Source organism: Tursiops truncatus, chromosome 7 (genome assembly GCF_011762595.2).
Source record: "Tursiops truncatus isolate mTurTru1 chromosome 7, mTurTru1.mat.Y, whole genome shotgun sequence".
Classification (NCBI taxonomy): Eukaryota; Metazoa; Chordata; class Mammalia; order Artiodactyla; family Delphinidae; genus Tursiops; species Tursiops truncatus.
In genome coordinates, this window is record NC_047040.1 from 56,762,935 (window position 1) to 56,785,621 (window position 22,687).

Consider the following 22,687-nt stretch of genomic DNA (forward strand, 5'->3'; position numbering starts at 1 on the left):
AGCCTCCGGGCCGGCGTTCGGATCGCGCCGGTTCCAAGCAGCTGCAGGCGGCGCGCGTCTTCTGACGATTCTAGTTCATCCAACAAGCCGGTGAAGTTACCGCCGAGAGCGGGTGCCGGGCTCAGCTTTAAAAGTTACCGATCTTTCCAAAAGAAAAAAAAAGAGAGAGCTCGCTCTAGCTTATGAGCGATGAGGAAGAGGAACGTCCCGTGTCATGTGGGGAAATCGAGTGTGAATCGGCAAAATATTCCTGATTTTAGAAACTCGCTTTGAAGCCGCTTGGCGTTACATCACCGTTCACCTTCTCTTCTCCACATCTCCCACTCCCCCCTCCCATTTTCATGTCCAATAAATGTAATAGGTCTCTACATTTGAGTGCGTTTTCCTTTGCCTATTCTGCCTTTTTCGTGGGTTCTTTGGGTGACCCTTTTCCTTGGGATGATCCATTGTTGTTGAGGGCGGCAGGCCCACCGGCCTTGGGAACCGACCTCAGAAACACTCCCGAGCCCACCGAGGAAGCTCCAGCTAAAGCTAAAACACACCTCCCCGGCTTTTCACGCCAAATGCGAACGTCTAGAACCCCCAGACGGCTCCCAAAGGTGCAGCAGGCGAGTGATTTCAACTACCCCTCTCTCCTTGTGGGGTGGCCCAGCTTGTGAGTGAGCTGAGGTCAGTCCGAGTGGACTGAATATCATATTTTGCAAATGGAGAAAATAAGGTCGAGATGGAAAGGCATAACAAGATAACGTTTAAGACTCAATTGTTTCTACAGGGAATAGCTGAAAATGGTTAAGGTAAACGGATTTCTAATGAATCAAATGATAAAGGCATGCTTTGTTTAACTTTTAAATTAGCAGGGAGTGCAAGGAGGCTTTTGTTGGAGGCATGGTGACGGGTAAGGGTTTCTTGTTGTTGTTTTCTGCCAGTTATCGCCAGGTAAAATTTCCTTTAAATCCGAAGGCGAACGAACTGATTCTGACAGTTAACGATTTGTACTCCAACCTTGCAAGTACCCAATTAAAAGAGTATTATTTTCAATAAAGCCTTGGAATGCAATTGTGCCTTTTTATTTCACTGTTTGGCGTGTGTGCGTGTGCGTGTCTAAACCCTCGATAGTGGGTTTTGGAATGGAATGGGGGAAAAAGAAGAACGAGCCTAGATCTCAATAATACAAGGCACCTTCTAGAACTTTGTGATTCCTGGGGCGGGAGGGCGGGGAGCGAAAAAGAAACACTACAAAATTCATTTCTACGCATTCTGGCCTAATTAAGAAAACATGATAACACAACATTTCCTCCTGGGACAAAACACTTAGTTTTTTGTTTTTTCCTTCAAGCATTCTGTTTATAATCTGAATGGGAAGAGAGTGCGATTAACTTCGTAAATAAAGATGTATGCTTTTACACATTTCTGTTCTGATACAATGCATTGACTTACCATAACGTTTTATAGTTTCAGCTGTGCCGTAGTCCAAATTTTCTGAAATCCTAAGCCAAAATTTTATAAGTAACAAACCCTTCCGGAGAATTTAACAGTGCACATTGCTTCTTTTTGCTTAAATTTATCCTAATTTGGAATTTAAAATAAGATTGTAAGTATCTTTAATCAAAACCTTCCGCCGCAACTCCAGCTTTACTATCACAAAGTGGAGCAACGGCGCTCTCTAGTGGCCAAATGCCATCTCTAGCCGACGGAGCTTAACTTCTCTTTATTCGACACAAACCATTTCCAATCTTGTTCTTTAGTTTGACTGGGGCTTGGATCACTGACACTAATAATGCTTCATCCCTTTGTCGACGAGTCAAGTGCAGCAAACAGGGGCTCCTGAATGCCAAAGATATTTGGGCTCCCAAGAGCTGCCAGTAGTGTCTTTTTCAAAAGCTTCCAGCCCTTCTTTTGCCAGACACAGTAAGTCCCCATTCTGTAATCGCCCACAATTATAGGATGGGCTAGATTTTTAAAAATTACAACTGCAACAGGCCTGTTTTTTTCCCCAATGGAGCCAGGGACTTCAAAAACTAAGAAATTATAGAAGTTACATTTGTTAATTTTTTTCTTTTAAAGCCGTTACACTTAGCATTAAATCGTGAATATTTGCTACTTTAACTTTGTAATTTTAATGCTTCAGGCCCATTTCACTGGACAATGGAGGGGGGATAGAAGTCAAATTAAAAGCTTTTTGCTGTATCTCTGAATGGCTGTCTGAAAAGGCCCTGTTGGGCGGTGTTCACTGGAACTTCTATGCACAATAAATGAGACATTAAATTTATACCAAAAGTCACATAGTGAAGTGAATTGACTAAGCATTCCACCTGTTTTTTTTTAAAAGCCAAGACTTCAATCAGTTTAGGTGTTTCCTGAGAGGTTAATCTTTTTTTCTCATTTTCAAAAATTCTTTCCTCTAATTCAGCTGTAACGATTAATTTTTCTATAAGCAAATATATATAATTTCCAACAATATTTCTGCTACGAGGTTTGCAGTGGAGGGCCAGATATTTTTGTGAAACGTCATTTAAGTAACTGCATCTTTTCCCGCCGACCATGCGGCTGGGGGACGCTCGGCCTAAGTAAATGACCCAAGATCACTAACTCTCCCACCCCCAAATAACAGGCCTATTTTTCTCTTTTTTAAAGTACAAGCTAGAAGGCGGCCATAGTCAAATATTATTGAGAGCCACCCACCGGCTACTTCTAATACCCAACCCATTTTAAAAATCAGAAATATATCGTCTCCTCCTTCCTACCGCCCTCCATTTTTATTCCCTAGGTGCTCACACCTCATCCGGGGGTCCCAAGCCCCTGCCTTCTTAGTCCAACAGAGTCCTGTTTACATTTTATTGTCCAGATTTTAAGACCCAGTTTTGTCTGCATTTTTCCTTTCCTCCCACAAACACAAACATCAAAATGAGATGGTTTCAAAGAGAAGCGCCGGGCTTGTCGTAAACTCATTACCTCCAGACGTCTCGCCGGCTCGATGGCTTTATGACACCTTGTCTCTTCCTGTTTTCAAAGAGCCCAAGGTATCGGGTTGGTCGCAGGGGCGGGGGTACGCAGCACCTTCTGCCGGATCTGGGCCTTGGGTTTCCCTCCAAGCCCCCCTCTGCTTTTCCTTCAAGTCCCCTCTTTCGGCCGGATCCCCCCAAACTCTGCCATCGCCCCCGCCTTCCGCCCAGCCCAGGCCGCCCGGCGCCTGCCTCTCCGGCCTGCAAAGGCTGGGCTGGGCCCGATCCTTCACTTACAATGACCTTCATTTTAGCCTCTGAACGCGGCCCTCAGAGGGCCGAGCTGGGGGCTAACAACACAGAAACTGGGTAGGGGGAGGGGCAGCGGGGTGGGGATAGCTGCGGAGGAGAGCCTTGACCATTTTGATCTGCTAAGGTCACTTTGGGGCTCCCGTGCGGAGGAGCGGAAGCTCACGGTCTACCCGTCTCAGCCCTCCCGGAGCCAGCCAGCCAGCCCCGCGGACCCGGAAGAGTTGCCCCAGAGTGCAGAACTGGCCTCTCCCTGGTTTGGAGATGATGTCGATGGCTGCGACTCCATGAGCAGAGGGAGAGGTGGGGCACGGTATGTCAAAGCCCCAGTGAGAGGATGCCTGGTTTCTGGAGCCCGTGGGGCCGCTGGCACTACTGCAAGGCTGACACTGGGCCCAGGGCACAGAGTTCGCAGAGGCACTGGAAGCAGGCTAGGCGGCCAGGGGAGGACGGCCAAGTGCCCCCAGGGGCCGGGCTCAAGGCTGGGTCTGCCCACCCAAAGGGAGACTCAGAGGCACATCAGAGAGACCTCTCAGGTGGAAGGGCCCCGGGTTTTTAGCAGCGTCTCCTTCCCAGGGATGAGGGAAAAGTCCCATGAGGGTGACATTTTGCAGAGAGCCGGAGAAAGCAAGCACACAATGTTCAGGGCCAGCGTCTGAGCTCCATTTGATCAGGTCAGCATTTATTGGTAGGAAGCGGTAACATTTACAACTGGTCCTCAGGCAGGAGCCGGGAGGGCCTACACCCGCGGCCGCCCACTGGAGCCAAGCCCTCCCGGGGAGAGAGTGGCTCCTCCAATGCCCTGAGAAGAAACCCCCGACCCACCGGAGGCCCTGGGCTCCTCTCTCGGCCTCATTCCAGGTCTCAGTGGAGGGCCCGCGGGCTCCCTGAGGAAAGTGGGCTTCCGTAACCGGTGGGCAACACGGCCGGGGCTCAGCCTAGGCCGGCTTCCTCATTGTCGTCGCTCTGCCTTCGCTGTCGGAAGTGGGGTGCGCTTGGCCCCTGCTTGAGCAGCGCTGGGGGCTAAACTACAGCACTTTTCAGAAACATAGGGGACATTTACACAGGAGAGGGCTCCTCAAGCCGGCGTGCACTCACAAAATATAGCATTTCCTAAGGAACCAAAGGGACAGGAAACAGGGGAGCGGGATAGGGCAACACCCCAAAGCCACTTGGTTTCTCCAACACATAAGCGAGCAAATACAGTCCCCCAAATACCTCACAGAAACCAACCACACAGTCACTTCTACCTAAAAAAAAAAAAAAAAAAAAAAAGGCCGGGGTGGGGAGAAATGTCCGAATCGCTGAAGAACTTCTGGAAATCAAGCACACACACACACACAAAAACCCTCTGCCACTGCAAAGCCGAGTGGTCCCACCGGCGCCGCGCCGGGTCAGTCTCCTTTGGGGCATTTCTCCTTGCTCATCTTTTTCATTTTCATCCTACGATTCTGGAACCAGATTTTGACCTGTCTCTCTGTGAGGTTCAGAATCCTTGCCACCTCATAGCGCCGGTCCCGGGTGAGGTACATGTTGAAGAGGAATTCCTTCTCCAGCTCAAGCGTCTGGTATTTGGTGTAGGGACAGCGCTTTTTCCGGGTGGAGCGAGCGTGGATCCAGTTTGCTGCGGGGTTGTCTATGAAGAGGGGTGTTTGGAGAAGGGGAGTGAGGGGCGGAGGGGAGGCAGGGAGAGACGACAGGGTGGGGGAGAGAGGTCGTTAAATTAATTTCACCAAGGATGGCTGCTTTTCACAACTTGGGGGGAATTATAAAAAGCCTTAATGCCCGCGCTCTGTTTACCGTACAAACCGCGCGCCCAGGGTAGGTGGTTATGGGAAGCTTTTTTATGGATGCGTGTTGCTCGCCTAGGCTAGGGTAGGCGTCTAGACGTTTTTATAGGTTAGTAAAACTATCAGTTTTGCACATTCGAGCCTTACAGGTTTCAGCAATAAATCAGGGGGCAATTTCTTTTGCACTTACTTGGGTCAAGTTGCTGCTGCGGCGGCTGCGGCTGCTGCTTCTCCTCCTCCTTCAGCGGGCAGCCCGGGCTCGGGTGGTCGCTGCGAGCCGAGGGCTCCGATGAGCCGCCTGCCCCGGACCCAGACCCGATCCCCGCCCCGGGCCCGGTTCCCCCAGCCACTGCTGCCGCCTTGTCCCGTAGGAACGAGTTGCACGAGAACTCGGGGCCGCCGCTCCCCTGGGACTCCCGGGCCGCGGAGCACTCAGTCCGTTTGGAGGAGGAAGACGAGGAAGTGGAGGAGGAGGTGGAGGTGGAGGTGGTGGTGGCGGCGGTCGGTGCCGCTCCATTTTCAGGCTTAATCCCGTAGTGGCGCCCGTTGGGTGGACCGCTGGGGCCAGGGCTGGGACCGGGGCCCGGGCCACCGTCGCCTCCGCCACCGCCCGCACCGCCCGGGAAGCCGGACAGCGGCTCCATCCAGGAGCGCATGTAGCGGCCGGGCTCGGAGGCGGCGGCGGCCAGGGGCGGCGGGGTCACGTATGGGTGGTAGAGGCCGCTCATCGCCGCCGCCGCTGGGGCCTGGGCGGGCACCGCGGACCACGAGGCGGAGAACACGGCCGATTTGGGGGCGAAACTACACGAGGCAAACTCGGCGGCGGCGGCGGCCGGGCTGTCGGCCACACCTGCGGGCCTGCCCTGCGCGCCAGGCCCTGGAGGTCCGAAGCGCGCGGCGAACACTTCGTCGCCCTCATGGCCTATGAGCGAGTCCACGTAGTAGTTGCTGAGGGTGCCACTGGAGGACATTTTGAGGCGCCGTGCGCTCCCACCCAAGGTTACACTGCCCGCCGCCGCGCCGCTCCCCGCCGGCGCCCGAGCCGCCGACTAGTTCGCAGGCTGCAGCCTCCACCATTGGTCGCGCGGCCCACGTGATCATATTTACCAATACCGGGAGTAAATCAGTCCGCTAAACTGGGGGCTGCTGTGATTTAAAAAAAAAAAAATCATCAACATAAGCGCGGCAATTAGAGCCCGCGGGTCCCGACCCGTGCGCCGGGCTCAGCCCGGCCTGACTCGGCCAGCCCAGAGGCGGCTGGGACCACACGCCCGATCGCGGCCGGAGGAGGCGCTGGGGACTATTTGTTCCCCACTTCTGGCCGCACTCGGTCTTGCAGTCCCGAGCTGGTGCTGCCTCCCCAGTGCCTCGGCTCCGAGCTACCGGCCGTGCGTGCTGGGCGCACCCAGCACTTGGCAGAGCCCAGAGTAGCCCGGGGAGGGGGGGAGCGCAGAGCTGGTGCGGCCCGAGACAGGACGGCCTTCGGAGGCGGCCCCCCTAGCGCCAGAGGGGAGTTCTTCTCCCCGTGCCTCTCTCCCGACCCAAACCCACCCCTCCCTATGCATACCCACACACACGCTCTCTCACAGCTTGTCGTGTTGTTTAAAACAGGTGGAAGACCTCTGTAATGATATTATGCCTTTCAATAAAAATTTTATGAGGTGTATTTGATTATAGATTAATGTGTCCCTAATAAAACGGACGGATGGAGCAGCTCGGAGGGCCCCCTCCCCCTACCACACTCACACGCGCGCGCAGCCACACACACCCCCGACGTGAGGCTGAGCACACGCCGAGGCCCGAGGGGTGAGCTGGGGCGGCCTGGCCCGTGGGCTGGGCGTGGCGGCGGCCACCGCCCGGGCTCTGTCTGCCCTCGGAAGTGTCCGCAAGCTGGCAGTGGGCACCGCGCGGACAGTGGCGGCCAGGGTGCCTTGTCTTCTTCGGGACTTCTGGAAAGGTCCTGGAAGAAAACACGCCATAGGGCAGAACCCAGATTGTAGAGCAGGCCCGCTCCCACCCGCTGCCCCCTGCCCCCAACTCGCCTCAAAGAGGCCAGCATCTCCCTGGGCCAGGCCGATTCCCATGGTTCCCACTTAACGGCCTCTGAGTGGATTCCGGATATGTCTTTTAAATGGCTTGGTCCTTGGGCTACTCTCTTAGGAATTCTGTTCTTTCTTTCTTTTTTTTTTTTTTTAAAGCCTCCAAAGGTAAGGCTGGGCAGCCGTGAATCTGAGGGAAATGCCCATTGTCACTCCCAAATCCATGGTACAGAGCCTCGGAAGCCCGGCTGGGAGCCGAGACAAAAGCAGCCGGGCCGCCGGCGGTGGAGGATATATTTCTCGCTCTACAAGTTGCCCAGCGCACCCTTGGGCTCCCAGCCCACCTCGAGCACCGGAAAGGAAGGGGGGAAATGGCTATTTCTGGCCTAATCGATTGCCTTTGCCAATGGCTTTCTGATTTTATTCCAGAGGAGCTGCCTTTGCCTGTAGCACGGGTTTTCCTCCAAGACATGGCCCCCTGTCAACAACGAATGGTGCTCCCCACATCGCGGGGGGTAAACTGAGAAGCTAAAATTGCCCTCCTCTTCTGCCTAACCAATGGAGGTCTGGGCAAATCTATTCCAGTGTTCCCAACCTGGCACTGATGTGCAGCCATCCCTCTTCCACCCTAGGAAATGGCTCCCCTAAAGGGTTCTGTCTTGGAACTGGGAAAGACTCTTCGTTTTCGGGAGGAAGTTTAAAACTCTGAATAAATACTGAGTCTCCCAAATACTACTTGGATGAGGGTTTTAAGGCTCAGACCCCCTAAGAAAGGGGACAAATGAAAAGGACGTGTTTTGTGAAGCTGCTTGAATCTATCGGAGACCCTCTGAAACCACAGTACGACATGGGGTAACGAATTCTCTGTCAGATCATCCCCCCAAGGCCTCTCCTCTCTTCTCCCTGGCCAGACTAAAATCTGGACCCTCTTGGGCTGAGGATCCTGCAATCTATCTATCTATCTATACACACACACACACACACACACACACACACACACACACGTGAAAGCTGGCTGGAGTTTTCTGAGCCATGGTGGTAGCTTGAACATTGGACTTCATGGGAAGTCATATTTATCTGTAAATTCTCTTTCGGTCACCCTTCGTGTATTTTCTTGCCTCCCAGATACAATGGCTCCAACCAGCATTTTGTAATTAAATAGGGGGAGGATTAACTGGGGAAAACCTTTTCTTCCTTTAAAAATTTTTTTCTTGTAGGCCACCAAAAGGTAATGACTGAGCATAAAATCCTTCCACAAGGAAACCAGGGCAACGTGGGATGGGAAAACTCACCCATCCTCGACTTCACTTTGGCCTGGCTGTCTTGCGCTTGGGATGGGGGTGGGGGTGGGGATGGGGATGGGGTGGGGGTGGGGGTGAGGGAAATGGGGGCTGAATTGGATCCGATGCAATGCTAGGTTGCTGCTTGTCCTTGCTCCTGTAATGGAGGCCTGGCGGCTTCCAGGTGGGCAAGACAGATTTTAACCCAGCCCCTCATGATGGCACACCAGCCAGAAATCCCCAAGACTCCACTGAAAGCATTAAAAATAACACAACCAAAACCAAAGAGAGGAAGACACACAAGTGGGGAGCTGCGAGGAAAATGCGGTTTGGCACAGGCTTAACTTACCAGGCTGAGACTAGAGGGGAAGCTCACACCCACTGACAAATCAATTATGTTACTATCATGGGGGGAGGGGGAGAGGGGACCCTCCTTCTTCCCAACTAGGAAAACAGTACACACAGTCTGGATTATCACTCCCCTGACCACTGCCAAATTTCAGCACAAAAGACCCCCTTCAGCTTTTCTCTCCCATTTCCCCTCCCCTGCTCTCTACCACCCAGTCAACTGACCCAAACAAGCAGTTTAACAGGAAGACAATCTCACCAAAGTCTTTCATTTCCACCGTAACATATTTCCATGTCAGAAAGCAGAGGAAGTACGCTCGTTTCCAGAGTTTATTGCATTATACATGCGACCAGAACATGCACAGAAAGGACAAGTTGCTGTTGTACTTCTACCAAACCATAGATGCACCACAAGGGAAAGGCTACAAGGCAAATTCTCAATATTCCATCTCACCAAGGACAATTGCTAAACTCATTTGCAAAAAGATACATTGTAATGTGCTTTTTTAGTCCCTACCCCCAAAGCTTGTGGGTTTTCTTAATCTTTTTAAAATATATATGTAAAAGTACTTTTAAGTACTGGATGTACTCAAAACACCATGAGCTCATGGACTAACCACACACACAGACCTTTTGTGTTAGGAAAAAGTCACATTGCTGGATGGACGAGTGGATTGATGGATGCTCTACAGTTCCAATAAGTTAAGACCCAAACGAAAATTCTCAGTAATAGTTACCCTGCATTACGATGAAAAAAATAATAAATTACATGTGCTAGTTTATATATATATATATATATATATATATATATATATATATACTCATAGGGATTACAGATCACTTGCAGCACGAACAGAATGACCCCAAAGTCACATTCTAGCAGGAAACAAAAAAAAAAAACAAAAACAAAATCAAAAAACAAAGAGCAATGAAGGTTTTGTGTCCGCCTTCCCAGTCCTCCAGCACTCGGCCCTGGAAGTCGGTGCCCCCTCTCCGATCCTGGCCTCTGACGGGTCTCGGACCTAAGAGAAGGTGAGGTTGGCGGTCAGTTCTCGGATCCGGTTCTCTCGGCTCATCTTCTTGAGTTTCATTCGGCGGTTTTGAAACCAAATCTTGACCTGCCTGTCGGTGAGGTTAACGCTCTTACTGATCTCTAGGCGGCGCTCGCGGGTGAGGTACATATTGAACAAGAACTCTTTTTCTAATTCCAGCGTTTGGTGCTTAGTGTAAGGGCACCTCTTCTTTCTGCCACTCTTTGCAGTGAGCCAATTGCTGGTTGGAGTATCAGACTTGATTTCCTCTAACAAAATTAAAGGGAGAAGAAGAAAAAAAATCAAGAATTTTTTTTTCTCTCAGTCTGTTCAAATGTACCCTTGGCCATGACCCCTCTGGCAGCCAGGCCCTTTGGGAAATGCTGGTATTACACATTACTCACACGAAGTAGGCCCTGGAAGGGATTTGTAAATGATGCCAGATTAGTTAAAATACCCCAAAATGACACGATGGGTGGGTACTCTTGCCCTCTGTGTCAGTGTTCTCTCTCTCTCTCTCTCCTTTCTGACCTGCACAAAATATTAGTACAATAGTAAACTTTCAGGATCTCACCAGCAACATTCTAAGTGATCATCTTACAACGGGACTAGAGTGGAAGAAGCAAGTCACAGCCTGACAAGCCTACAAACGCCACTGCTTCCTCAGATCCTCATGTCTGCCTCTTCTTTCCCACTTCTCCTAGGCAGGCAGGGAGCCCCGCACAGCCAGGTTTATAGGTACCAATTCTCTTTCAAAAGATAACCGAGTACACCTTCTCCGCCCTGCTTGGGCATCGTTGTGTGCCCAAGAATTTCCTGAATTCTTATGCCTTCTTGCCCCCACACAAAAACATTCTCCCAGAAATGTAGCTCCTTGCTGTGGCCCAACTCTGAGCACTGGGGGAGAGGATCAGGGGCAGAAAAGCCAGAGCCCCTGGCTCTTTGCCCTGCCCAGCCCTCAGGCTGGCCCTGCTGGGTGGGCCACACACATTCCATTCTCTCCCCCTTCTGCCTTTGCCCACTTTGCAAATGGATTGCAAAGCTTGAGGCACTTTCCCCAGACAAAGCCAAGGTTACCTAGCTCCGCAGAGGCAAGGAGCCCTGCTCTTTCTTCGGCCCAAGCACCAACCGGCCCAGCTACCTCATTCCCCTTGCCGCCCCCAAGCTCGCAGGATGCGGGGTGCATACACTTGAACACGAACACGGTGCCTTGGACCACCTTAAAATCATCATTGGGTGAAAGGCAGGGCTGGGACTACAAATCTGAGCAGGAGAAAGGAGGTTCTGGGGCCGTGTTTACCAGCCGCAGGTCTCATTTGCGCTCTTTTGTTGCATTTCAGGTCTAGCTCAGGAAAAATAAACCCAGCAAGCCCTTCCTCTGCCGGGGCGCCATCAGCGCGGGGCCAGGAGTAGCCAGGAGGGCGAGGGCAGCGCGGGAAAAGCGGAAACCATCTCGGGACTAAGATTGCCCCTCTAAGAGCGGGGAGGAGTGGCACTTGCCAGTCGGGGCCCCAGGCTGCCGCGTTCGGCACTGGGCACCCAGGCGTTCCCTCTCTCTGCCGGGTTCCCGGGCTGCGCGCCCCGCTGGGGTGGCAACTCTGCTCATACCGACCTTTGCTTTCCTTCTCCTGTACTTCGGGACTGGACACGGAGACCTCAGCCAGGCAGCTCCTCTCTTCTGGAAGGCCGCCCTTGGCCTCGGGGCTCTCCACCTGGGAGACTTTGGCGGGCTCCTGGCCACTTGCGGGCTCGTTCATCTTCTTTTCCATCTGCAGCTGGGCGGCCGAGAGCTGCGGCTTGGCCGCGCCACGAGGGTTGAGCTGGAGCATGACTGTGGAGCTGCCTTCGGGGCTGTTATTGTACTCTTGGGTTTTCCCGGTGGCGTAGGTCTGACTCAGTCTAAAATATCCAGGGACAGGAACCTCAGGGTTCTCAACGGGACAGGACTCAGGGACCAGCCTCTGGTACGAAGGGACCTCAGCAGAAATGAGTTTGTTGCGCTTATCAGAATACATGCAGCAATTGGATTCTTCCTTAATGTTGGTGGTGAAGGAGCAAGTAGGGACTTGCTGTGTAACAGGTTGCTCTATTCGACAAGATCTGTTCGGGTCTGTCCAACTGTCTACTTGAGGTATATACGGATGCACATTCATACCCATATTTTGGTGGTTCACTTCTCTTTTGGCCAGAGACGGGAGTAGTCCACAGGTTTGCATTCCATAGGTCCCCATGTCTGCGCTAGGTGGTGGCATGTACATGCCGGCGCTGCTCGAATAAAAACTGTCACTCCTGCAGGCACTGATCAAGGAATCTACTAAAAAAGTATTAGCAGCAGGAGAGCTGTTGGGAAAGGACATTTTGGGGAGGAATTTGAAGAAGAGAGATTGTGTCCTTTGTAGGCTGACATCTCTACGAAAACATTCCCCGTGTAATTGTGGATGCCTCTGTCGACCACATGACAACCAAGCCAATGAGATTTGAAAATGGCCTTGAGCCGCAGCCTCCTCGCAGGTCACGTGCTCCAGAGCCCGGCCAGCCGGCCGCGTAAGCAAGGACAACAGCGACATCTACTACGCGCCCGCGATAGTGCGCGCTGGAAACAACCGGCCCAGCACTCTCCGCCGTCCGCCAGCCTCCCGGTGCTCGCTCGGCCCGCCCGCCCGCACGCCCCACTCGCGTCCCCCACTCCAGCCGCTGGGCCCCGCAGGCAGAAGGAAAGGCTCGGCCCGAGGGGTCTCCGGGAGGACACACGCAGGGAGGGAAGCCGGGGCGCCGTGGCGCCAGCACACAGAAGCATTCTCCGCACACGCCCAGGCAGAAGGCGCCCAAGAGGGCCGGGGCCAGGGCGGGGTTGGGGGCCCAGCCTGGTTCATTTTGTCCCAGGCAGCCTGGGAAGGTGAGTTGGATTCCCCAGGCTCTGAGACATACCACCCCAGGGGTCCACAGTAAAGAGGTCTGGTGCGGAGACGCGGCCAAGATATCCTGGGGAGCGGAGGCGAGAAGGGCCGCGAGAGCCGAGAGGCCACGCAGCTGGCCGGCCACGCAGCTGGCCGGCCCCACGGAACCCCGAGGACCGGCCCGGCCCCGGCGCTGTCCTCTGACTCGGCCCGCCTGCCCCATCCCCCGGCGCCTCCGCGCCCCGGTGGGCTACCCGAGCTTTCGGCTCTCCGTGGAACCACACCCCAATCTCTGAGGGTCGGGCCGCTGGGAGCTTTCAGCCCGAGACAGTCCCTCGCCAGCAGTTCGCTATCCGCGAAAGCATCCCCCGGGTTCCCAGCGGAAGAACTAAACCAACTAAACCGAGGATTCCCTCCCCACACGCCCTGATAGTAGAGGGCAAAGAGGAAGGAAGAGAGAAAAGAATGTTTTCTAGGAAAGGAGGAAACTCTCGCCCTCAGACTCCAGAAGTTTTAGAAAACTGACTGGGCCAAGCAGGAGAGAGAGAGATGCAAAGGTGTCATTTGGTTCTTCTGCACAGAAAAATGTTTTCCTTTTATGGATTTTGTAAAAGCACTGGTTTCTGACAAGTGCAAGGCACAAAAGGTTGTGGAATTTATTAATACATATTAAGAAGAATCAGGGTGATCAATAAAATTCTCATCTACATTCTTGGGCTACTTGGTAATTTTCTGGCTTCTGAAGGTTTTTAAAGAGTTATACCCGCTGTTGCCACACACGGGAAGATATTTTATTAACAAATCAATTGAGACTTTGTAAAGGATAAGATTAATAGTTAAGATTTAGCATAATGGCGTTTGCTTTATGAATTATTGAAAATTATACTATTGATTTTTCCCCTTCGCTGCTAACCAAGAAGGTCAATTTTTGTTTTAACACAAATTGTCAAATATTAAAAGCATACTTTTGTCAGAAGTTGAGTTTTATAGTTTTGGACAATTCCTAAAAGTATTTGACATGATTCGATTCTGCTTGGGTAAGGGAAGGGAGGGAAAAAGGAGGTGGGGAAACCTCAGTCCTCTGTTTCCTTTGGTGAGGGAAAGTTCTATAAAGAGGGTTTAGTCTGGGGTTGTGGTCAACCTCATTAAAAGAACAACCACCAGCACCACCATGGAAACTCAGAGTTTTATGAGAAACTTCCTCCCTTGTTCTCTGGTTGCAGGCGGTGAGCGGTCCTTCGGAAGCCGTGGCCTCCGGGCAGCAGCAGGGAGCTTTAACCTTGATTTCCAAAGGCTTGCCCTAGACGAGGGACCCCGGCTAGGGCGCTGGAGCCGATCCGGCTTCCCGGATCCCCTTTCCTGCATCTGGGAGAGGAAAAGGGCCCTGGAAACTCTGATCGTAAACCAGTTCTCTGTCCAGGAAGGCATCCGTGTTTTCTTCTCCCCACACTAGTCCTGTCATGGGCTGGCCTTGGATTTCAGGCCCAGAGACTGAACTTGTGGGCAAATTGGGTTTCTGCCTCAGCAGAACTTTTTTTTTTTTTTTGGAACCTGATGCTCAGCCTACTGGGGGACATAATAGCCCGCTCGCTCCTTCACAAAGACCTTTCCCAACAAACTCTTTGTCCACCCCTCCCCAAAAGGAATCTCCCCTGGCCTGGTGGAAATAGTCGTTGGACATTATTATCGGCCTTGGGACAGCTTCGGCTGTCCCCTCACAGTGCCCTCGCCCAAACAATAACCCCTTTTAAAAAACTCCTCAGTGGCAGTGAGACAGACCTTTTAAACCTTTACGCAGCTGTTCAAATACAACATCATTGTCAGGTTAAAAGCCTGGCGCCTCTAACTGCTCTGGCTGCGGGATGCCGCGGATGAAGCGGAGGTTTAAACATTACCTTCGGCAGGGGTGAGTGTTTTTAAAGCCTGGGGGTGGGGGAGTGAGGAAGGCAGGGAAAAAACCCAACTTTTGACTCTAGTCTGCTAAGGTCCTGTTCAAAGCTAACAGCCACTGACTAGCACCCTGAAATTTGCTTTCTCTCAAGGCGGAGATCATGATCTCAGCCACAGCTAAGCATGCCCAGGGCTGGACAAAGTGCCCGCTGCACACGCTCGTGGCAGGCGCCCTGACGCCAGCCTGGCGCCCCAGCACTGTCCTCCCTTTGCTTGTTGGCCAAGGGAGCTGCTGGGAACTCCGTTGTCCAATTCTCTCTATCACACAAGAGAGGCAAGAGTGTTCAATCTAATCGAGAATTTTATGCCCATCAAATGCCCTTTCATAATCTTTATTTATACATGAGTAAAACATCAAGCTAAAACCCAGCGATTCCTCACCGAACGGGTAGGTCTGCCATGAGCCAGGACAGGCAGGATCTGCCTTCCGAATGTGGGGGGACTTTGTTTCAGCTCCCTGTGCCTTCAAGCTCAAAAGTCACTCCCACATTGGATTTGGTTTTAAATAGGTCTTCTTCACCCACAGGGGAAAAATGTGTATCAGATATAATTTTGGATCTATTATTACAAAATTCTCTTTTATTCTTTTTCAAATTTCTGTCTTCAGACCAGCTCCTTGAGGCCAGAGACTGCCAATATTTCAGAGAGATTTTATTATAAAAATCAAGCAAAACAGAAATAATACAAGATAATGATCTGAGCCTGGGAGGATGGAAAGTTTGCCTAAGACTCTAAGGCTAAGATAAAGCAAATGGAATGAAAAAGCAAGGCTTTCAAGGCCAGGCTTTATTTTGCTTACAAGTATTTAATACAGCTACGTAGCTGCTGTTTTCGATCATCTTTAGATCAGTTAGAGCAGTTACCATTAATAATAAATCAATATTGCGCAATAAAGGAGATGAATATCCACAATTGTACCAAGACATCCTTCGCCCTGGCACAGTTCTTTCCAGAGAAAAATTAAAAGGGTCGCTTTAGCAAGAAATTAGCATTTGTAATTCAAGAAATGGCTTGCATCTTTGCTCTCCTGTCACCGGGAAGAAGGCAGCGGCCCTGGGCCTGAGTGGACCTGGGTCTAGGTTCACCCTGAATTTGGGCCCTGAGTGGCCTCTCAGGGCTGTGCCACTTTTGGGGGGCAGAGTGGATGGGTACAAATTTTAAAAGCTGCTTCCTCAGAGCACCCTTCCAGAGTGCACCGTGCATCTCCCAGCCAATGTGAAAAGAAATCAAGGGGGCAACTGGGGAGGCTAGAGAAGCCACCACCAATGCAAAGAGGGGTCTAAGGAGACATGCAAAAGGACCAGCAGTCTAGGGACCTCTTCCCTTTGCAGACACAAAAGACTACTCCCAATTTCCCTCCACTTCAGGATCTAAGACCTCAGCGACTCAAGACATGTGGCTATGCTCTATGAGCCCCACACGCTGCGAATGATCAAGAAGGGTCAGGTCTGCAGACCCCAGAAGTCCTGATCCAATTCCCTGGCCTTTTTCAGGCTCAATTTGGGCGCTGCTGAGAGGAAAGGAACTGCAGACTGCTAAGCATCCGTGGTCTGGGGGAGGCTGCCAGCCAAAGCCAAAGGTCCCTGAAAGGCCACAAGCACCCCCACTGGAGCTGCCTAAAGAGGAACGCAACGACATTTGGGGAGGGGGGCTCTCACCCCACTTGGACTGAGGCCCGGGTTAGGCTCCCGGAAATGTCGATTCACAATAGCTAAGCTGGACCCACGGTCAGACAGGCAGGAGCCAGGGTATGCGTGGGGAACATCAATGCCTCTGGCTGGCGCCTCCCATAGGGTGGGGAGACTCATGGCCCCCAGCCTCCACTGAAGCAGATGCCAACTCCCAGGGGTGGACCCAGAGTCTTTGGTCCAGGGCCTGGAGGGAGGGGGCAGAGACAGCGGGGCTGAGGAGGTCCTCACTAATTCCGAGGTTGCATGTACTTACAATGAACTTCGGGAAAGAAGGAACTGCCACCCTTCATGTTGGAACTTCCCTTTTGGACGGCGGATGGTGGCACAGGCCCTCCGCAATGTCAGGGGCTTTTCAGGGTGGGAGTGGGGTCGAGGAGGGCACGCAGTGAGAAAACTGCTTCCAAGAGCTTGTGCCAAAATCAAATTCGGCGCTCAAGGCCAGCAGACGGCTTGGAAGGCTGGCCAGGGTTCTGTCAAAAGCAAAGCCCGTTTGCTTCAAATGCATTCCCCATTCCACGACGCCTTGAAGTTTAAACGTTTCCCGGACTGCCTGACTTTCCCCGCAGCCACATTAGCCCAGTCTGGCCCGGGAGCCCCACCTCAGTCCTGCCTGCGCCTCCCGGTGCTACCGGTAGCCCCAAGCGCCAGGCACGACCGGGGGTAGGGGGATTCCTCGCGCAGAATGACCCGCTAGGTCCCCACGCGTCTCATTTTTCTGAGACCACACTCAGCTAAGTTGCCGGCGCCCTGATCTGTCTTAAACAAAAGCCTTTTAATCACCCCAGGCGGTCGGAGAGCGTGCAAGGAGGACGCGGTTTTGGGCAGGGGTGGTTCTACCTTCCTATGGCTCTCCACACTCAAACCACCAAGAAAATTGATTTCCGTAATTTAATTAACTCGCAGTGGCATGACCTATTTTGAAATGCACATATTTGTCTTTTAAAACCCTCTCCTCGACACCACCAGGTTATACCGAGGTATTCTTTGCAACAACTTTAAGAAGACAACGATTAGGTTATCTCTTGTTTCAGGAATCTGCTCCCGTTCCTCTGGCTTTATACAACTTCCCAACCTCACGGCTGCTTAGAATAAACAAACACCAAACACCTCCGCGATTTCTAACCGCTATTAGAATCCAGTATTGGAAAGATATGGTACCGCTGCCTCTCCGACAAATGCGGCTTCTGGAACGTGAGCACGCCCCCGTGTGGCTCTCCAAGGCCAGGCAAACGCGAAATTGTATCTCTAGGTTCGGCTCTCCTACGGTGGTGGACATACAAGCTTGCTACATTTAGACGCAGTTAGAGAGAGAGGAGAGAGGAGAGAGAGAGAGAGAGAGGTGGAGAGAGAAAGAAATAAACCAGTTTTAATCTCCTGGAACGATCACATTACTAGGGCACTGACACTGTAACGGATGCCTAGAATTCCAAACAAAGGAATCCCCCTCAGAACGAAGTTATTCCACTGTAGGCTTTGTTTCTATTGCATCTTTAACCAAAGGTTGAGGAACATTTTTGGGAACAGTATAAATGTATTTTCTTTTGTTCCATATCATAAGAAGTGCAATAATTTAATAGGGTGACAAATTTTTTCAAATATAACGAAGTAAGTCTGTAATACCTTCCTTTTTCAAATACCTGCTTTTAAAACCTCGGTTCTTCATTAGAGCTAAAGGACTGCTATCTATGACTCCCCCCACAAAAAAACCCAAAACAATCTCAGCATTTCTTAGCTGTATTAAAAGCATGCTGGTAGACATTTTAATATAACCAGTATTTTTAAAAGCAGTCAATTGCTATAGAATTACACAAACGTTTGAAGGGAAATTAAGGTTATTGATCCTGAAATCAGGAATTGGCTTAGATTTATGGTGAGCCCCCGATATGATTCTGTGTGGTCATAAACGTGTGTGTGGTTCTGGATGTATGTGAGCATGTGTGCATGACAGTGGGTGGCAGTTGAATATCACAGAAGAACCTTAAGGCACCTAATTATTCAGAAAGGTTAAAGGTGATGACCTTGACATTTTGGAAGTTCAAAGGCATACACTTATGCACTTATGTTTTTCCTTCTCCCCAAAAGCTTTGGTAATCAAAAAAATTTTGCATTTGGAAATGCATGCCCCCTTGGAAGATGCATGGGGTGCTGTGCCTCTCATGGATTATTTTTTGACTTTGGGCTTACGAGAGGTTACACGTCATAAGATTCACTTTATTCTTTTCAGAGAAAGAGAAGCTCTTCTCACTCTTCCAGTTTATTGCACATTTGCGGAAATCTCCTTTGGGCCCACCAGAAGGTGTATAATATAACCCAATTAAGCTGTTTAGAACTTTGGCTTTTATGGTGTTGTCTAGACAGTTCAAGGTTTTGTAAACAGCCTGGCCTGGCCCTGCAACATAAAGTGCAGTGCGGCCCCTACCACATTCTTTACCTTGAAGCAGTAAATGTGGTGAGAAGTGGATCTGCAGCCCTGGGCCCTATTTCCAGGGATGAGGGGTTACCTTCTCTGCTCCAGGCCCGTGTGACACTAACAAGGACCCAGGCCCTCTCCACCCACTGATACCTTCCCTTTAGCAAACTTTTTTTTCCCCAATGACAGGTTCTAGTTTTAATTTCTTCTTTTAAGGGACGCTTCCTCCTTGACAGCTTGTTAAGAGTGAATTTGGATCTCCTAAGCAGTTTTTTTTTTTAAAGTTTCTTTTGTTTTTTCAGGAATTCCAAGTTTACTACATTGGGGGTGGGGTGGGCAAGGAGATTTGTTTCTTAGGTTCCTGCTGCCCCAACCTCATGGCCTGAAGAAGGCAGCACCAGTGTAGCTGGCTCACGTCTTCAATTCAGAGATTCATCCCTAAAGTGATTTTTAATGCCAGTGCAGCCTAGAAAGAATGGGAGGGAACGACTCCTTATTTTAGCGGGATTAAAAAGCATTTCACTTGATTTTCAGTTGCTTGGAAGGGAAGGTTCTGGCCACTAAAATATCCTAATCAGACACTAAACTTCTTCAAAGAGGAAAATTCATACAGTGTATTGAAGCTGTAACCTCCATTTTACTAGAAACCATTTATTCACACAAAAGACAGTGACCCATGCCTTGATACGACAGACCAAAGGTACATTCCCCAGAGTTTAAATAATCTGCATTCACCAAGGGGAAGGGATTCGGTCCCTTAAACTCAGAGCAAAAACAAGCGCCTTCCAGCCCCTCGGCCTAACTCTCTACAGATCCCACAGCGTGCCCACGGGAGCTCAGAGAGAGGGAGGGAGAACAACAGCGCACTGGCGGCAAAATTGTAAAGGGACGTTTGCATTTACCATTTTCCCCTTATTAGGATCCGTTCGGCCAAGTCCCCGACCTCGTCCGCAGGCTGCAGTGGTCGCTGGGAGGTCCCGAGTTGACCGTGGGAAGGAATCGTGGAGTTCCACAGAGAAGAGGCGTCATTAAACCCAAGGACATTGGGCCTGCCCAGGGCAGGCTGGTGGGGAGGAGAGTGGGTGAGTGGGGCTCAGGGGAGAGGGGTGCTTCCTGGAGCTCTCAAAATAAGGGGTTTCCAGTGAAATACTGCAGACGGTCTCTGTTCAGTTTCTTTTCTTTCATTCTGCGATTCTGGAACCAGATTTTGACTTGCCGGTCAGTGAGGTTGAGCATCCGAGAAAGTTGGAGTCTTTTCTCTTTGTTTATGTACACGTTAAAGAAAAACTCCCGTTCCAGTTCGCGGATCTGATACTTGGTGTAGGGACAGCGCTTTTTTCGGGATCGCTGGGGGGCCACTGCAAGGCAAAAAGACCGAGAGGTGAGAGAGGCCTTTGCCTGCCCACCCCCCGGCCGCCCGCCCGGGCCCGCGCGAGGGCCAGGCCTCGGCCCGTTGGGGACGTCCCCTGCTGCCGCTGAAAGGCCCTGCCTGCGTCGTGGGGGATGATATATGGGCGGTCACAGTAGAGAGCGCGGGCGTGGACGTGTGTTCACGCCCAGCCACACACACGTGCACACACACACACACACACACAAACGGCCTGGCATCGAGGTGGGGAAGCAGAGGGCGAGGCAGGCTCTGAGCTGGACTCGGAAGGGAGAGAAACACGAGCGCGCCGGGCAGCCAGCGGCTTGGATAAAGTCCAGTTCAAGCATCAAACTCTCCCCAACCCCCCACCCCACCCCTTTAAAAGCAGGAGGCTCGAGTGTCCACACTCACAAATTGGCTTAAAATCTCTCCTCCCTTCCTCCCTCCCTCCATGGTCTCTAGGACCAATCCCCCTCACCGCACGCACAAAACTGGGGGAAAGCTCTCTGCAGCGATTAATGTCCTCATCGAAGTCTACCTTAAGCCCACCTAAATTGGTTTCCTATCGTAAACACGCTTTACAACGGCCCGGGAAATCTTATAGGATGTATAAACCCCTTCGAACGCTTATAAAGTAGCACATAAAACTGCGCAAGCAGAGGAAGGCCCCCTCCGCCCCCCCCCCCCCCGCGCCCGCGGCCCCCGAACCCAGCCGCCCACCCCGCGTCCGGTGCCTACCTGCGCCGCCGCTCTTCTCAGCCCCCGCCTCCCCTGGGGGCACCTCGCCGTCGCCGCCCTCTGCCGCCCCCTTGGGCTCCGAGCCGTGGTTCGTCTTGGCGCAGGGACTTCCCCCACCGCCACTGGCCGCCGTCTTGGGGTTGCTCTTGTCGGCGGCGCCCTCGGGCTGCGGCGGCGCGGGCGGCGGAGGGGGCTGCGGTCCGGCGAACGGGGGCCCGGGTGCAGCCTCGTAGAACTGGTCGAAGCCCTGCGGCAGGATGCCGTTGCGGCCCACGGCGCTGTAGAAATTGGAGGCGGCGCCCGCGGGGCCGTGCGGCGGCCCGGGCGCGGCGCACACCGTCTCCGGCGCCTTGAAGAGCACATCCGGACGGCGGCCCGCGGGCGGGAGCAGCTCGCGCTGCATGGCCGCCTCCTCGGCCGCCGCCGCCGCTGCCGCCGCTGCCGCCGCCGCTGCAGCGTAGTAGGGAGCGTAGCTACCGGCGCCGCCGCCGCCGCCCCCGCCGGGACCGCCGCCGCCGCCGCCGCCGCCCCCTGCACCGCCTCCGCCGCCGCCGCGGTATGGCCACTTGGCACGCTCCAGGCCGTAGTCGCGGAAGGCCACTTCGCGCACGGGCTGGACGTGCGGCGCCAGGTTGGAAGAGTAGGGGAAAGTCATCTGGCAGGACGACGGTTGTGACAGGAACGACGGCTTGCTGGCGAAGTCCGACGGGGCCACATAGTAGGCGCAGCCGGGCAGGTACATGCTGGCTGCGCTCGGGCCGCACTCGTCAAAGTCGTTCATGGCTCCGCGGCGTGCGCGCCGGCGAGCCCCGGGCCGCTCCCCGCGCCGCCAACCTGAGCCATCGATTGCACAAGAGGCTTGGGCCAGGATCAACTAAGCAAAAATCCCCACCGGGAGCTGACGTGCTATTCATCTTGATTGATTCTGGTGGTAATTATGTCACGTGACGCCATGGAGAGAAATGTCCTTATATCTATATCAGTGCTCGCCAACACACTCCGGGACAGTTCCTGGCGCCAAGACGCGCGCGCGCTGGGGGCGGATCGGCCTCCCTCTACAGCCAGCTCTCCCCGGGCGCCCCCTGATCAGGCTGTGCCTCAGGCAGGTCACCTGTGCGCCGCCGTCGGCTGCCACTGCTGGGTGCATCTGCCACCGCCCGGCTGGGCCGCCCGCCCGCGCCCGCCCGCGCCTTTAAGTACGCGGACCGAGGCCGGCTGGGAGGAGGAGGGAGGGGGAGGAAGGCGGAGGAAGGGGGAAGGGAAAGAAGCGGAGAGCTGAGGGGGGAGCCCCAGCTGCGGGCACAGGGGACTAGGTGTGAGGGTGTGAGTTTCCCACCCCCCACACCCCGTCCTGCAGGCGCTCCCTCCCCCGCAACGCCGCCACCCTTTTCAGTTTGCCCGCCGGGAGCTTGTTGCTTCTTGTTCAAGGGGCGTAATTGCGCCTCTCTCGGGGCGCCAGGAGCCCTGATTTACATATTTCTCTACCCAGCGCTTACGCTGCGGAGTAACGGCTTTCTCCATGGACGACCGGGAGCGAGAATGCCAGCCTCAAAAAACTCACGCCAAAACCCTACCAGGAGCTCACCCGGCCCAGGGCCTCGGTGCCCACTCGGCCTTGTCGCCCTCTCTCCTTTCTGTCTCTCTTTCTCCTTCCTTGTGTCCCTTCATTCTTCTCACTTCTTTCTCTCCTGTCCTCTCTTCTCTCACTTCCCCGTTTCCTTTTTTCTTCTTCCTTCCTCTTATTACTCCCCTCCTTTCCTGTCTCAGTCTGTCCCCTGATCCTCTTCTCCTTTCCCCTAGCTATGTGTCACCGCCTCTATCTCTCTCCCTGTCACCTCTCTGCCTTTCTCCCCCAGTGCTAAAGCAAGAAGGAACTTCAGCCAGCGAAGATAC

At 52.8% G+C, this 22,687-nt stretch overlaps 3 protein-coding genes across 3 annotated transcripts; all 3 read right to left on the reverse strand.

Annotated features, from left to right (window-relative positions):
* Positions 1–3,912: 3,912 nt before the first annotated feature.
* HOXD9 (homeobox D9) lies at positions 3,913–6,474 on the reverse strand. Its single transcript, XM_019923101.3, has 2 exons — positions 5,232–6,474; positions 3,913–4,887 (listed from the first exon to the last, which is right to left on the reverse strand). The coding sequence occupies exons 1-2, from the start codon at positions 6,010–6,012 to the stop codon at positions 4,646–4,648; spliced, it is 1,023 nt and encodes a 340-aa protein (XP_019778660.2). The 5' UTR covers positions 6,013–6,474; the 3' UTR covers positions 3,913–4,645.
* A 2,550-nt stretch (positions 6,475–9,024) lies between these two features.
* Positions 9,025–19,788, reverse strand: HOXD10 (homeobox D10). The gene is made up of 3 exons (XM_004314725.4): positions 19,590–19,788; positions 11,352–17,562; positions 9,025–10,008 (listed from the first exon to the last, which is right to left on the reverse strand). The coding sequence occupies exons 2-3, from the start codon at positions 12,304–12,306 to the stop codon at positions 9,731–9,733; spliced, it is 1,233 nt and encodes a 410-aa protein (XP_004314773.3). The 5' UTR covers positions 12,307–17,562; positions 19,590–19,788; the 3' UTR covers positions 9,025–9,730.
* A 19-nt stretch (positions 19,789–19,807) lies between these two features.
* On the reverse strand, positions 19,808–22,059 carry HOXD11 (homeobox D11). The gene is made up of 2 exons (XM_019923102.3): positions 20,795–22,059; positions 19,808–20,045 (listed from the first exon to the last, which is right to left on the reverse strand). The coding sequence occupies exons 1-2, from the start codon at positions 21,573–21,575 to the stop codon at positions 19,810–19,812; spliced, it is 1,017 nt and encodes a 338-aa protein (XP_019778661.1). The 5' UTR covers positions 21,576–22,059; the 3' UTR covers positions 19,808–19,809.
* Between the last annotated feature and the right edge of the window lie 628 nt (positions 22,060–22,687).

What these genes read in the sequence shown, in the direction of transcription:
- HOXD9 (XM_019923101.3), bottom strand. Translation starts at nt 6,012, where the DNA reads ATGTCCTCCAGTGGCACCCTCAGCAACTACTACGTGGACTCGCTCATA. An exon ending in GCAGCAGCAACTTGACCCAA is followed by an intron (nt 4,888 to 5,231) that starts GTAAGTGCAAAA and finishes CCCTCTTCATAG; the next exon opens with ACAACCCCGCAGCAAACTGG.
- HOXD10 (XM_004314725.4), bottom strand. Translation starts at nt 12,306, where the DNA reads ATGTCGCTGTTGTCCTTGCTTACGCGGCCGGCTGGCCGGGCTCTGGAG. An exon ending in ACAGGAGAAGGAAAGCAAAG is followed by an intron (nt 10,009 to 11,351) that starts GTCGGTATGAGC and finishes TAATTTTGTTAG; the next exon opens with AGGAAATCAAGTCTGATACT.
- HOXD11 (XM_019923102.3), bottom strand. Translation starts at nt 21,575, where the DNA reads ATGAACGACTTTGACGAGTGCGGCCCGAGCGCAGCCAGCATGTACCTG. An exon ending in TGAGAAGAGCGGCGGCGCAG is followed by an intron (nt 20,046 to 20,794) that starts GTAGGCACCGGA and finishes TTTGCCTTGCAG; the next exon opens with TGGCCCCCCAGCGATCCCGA.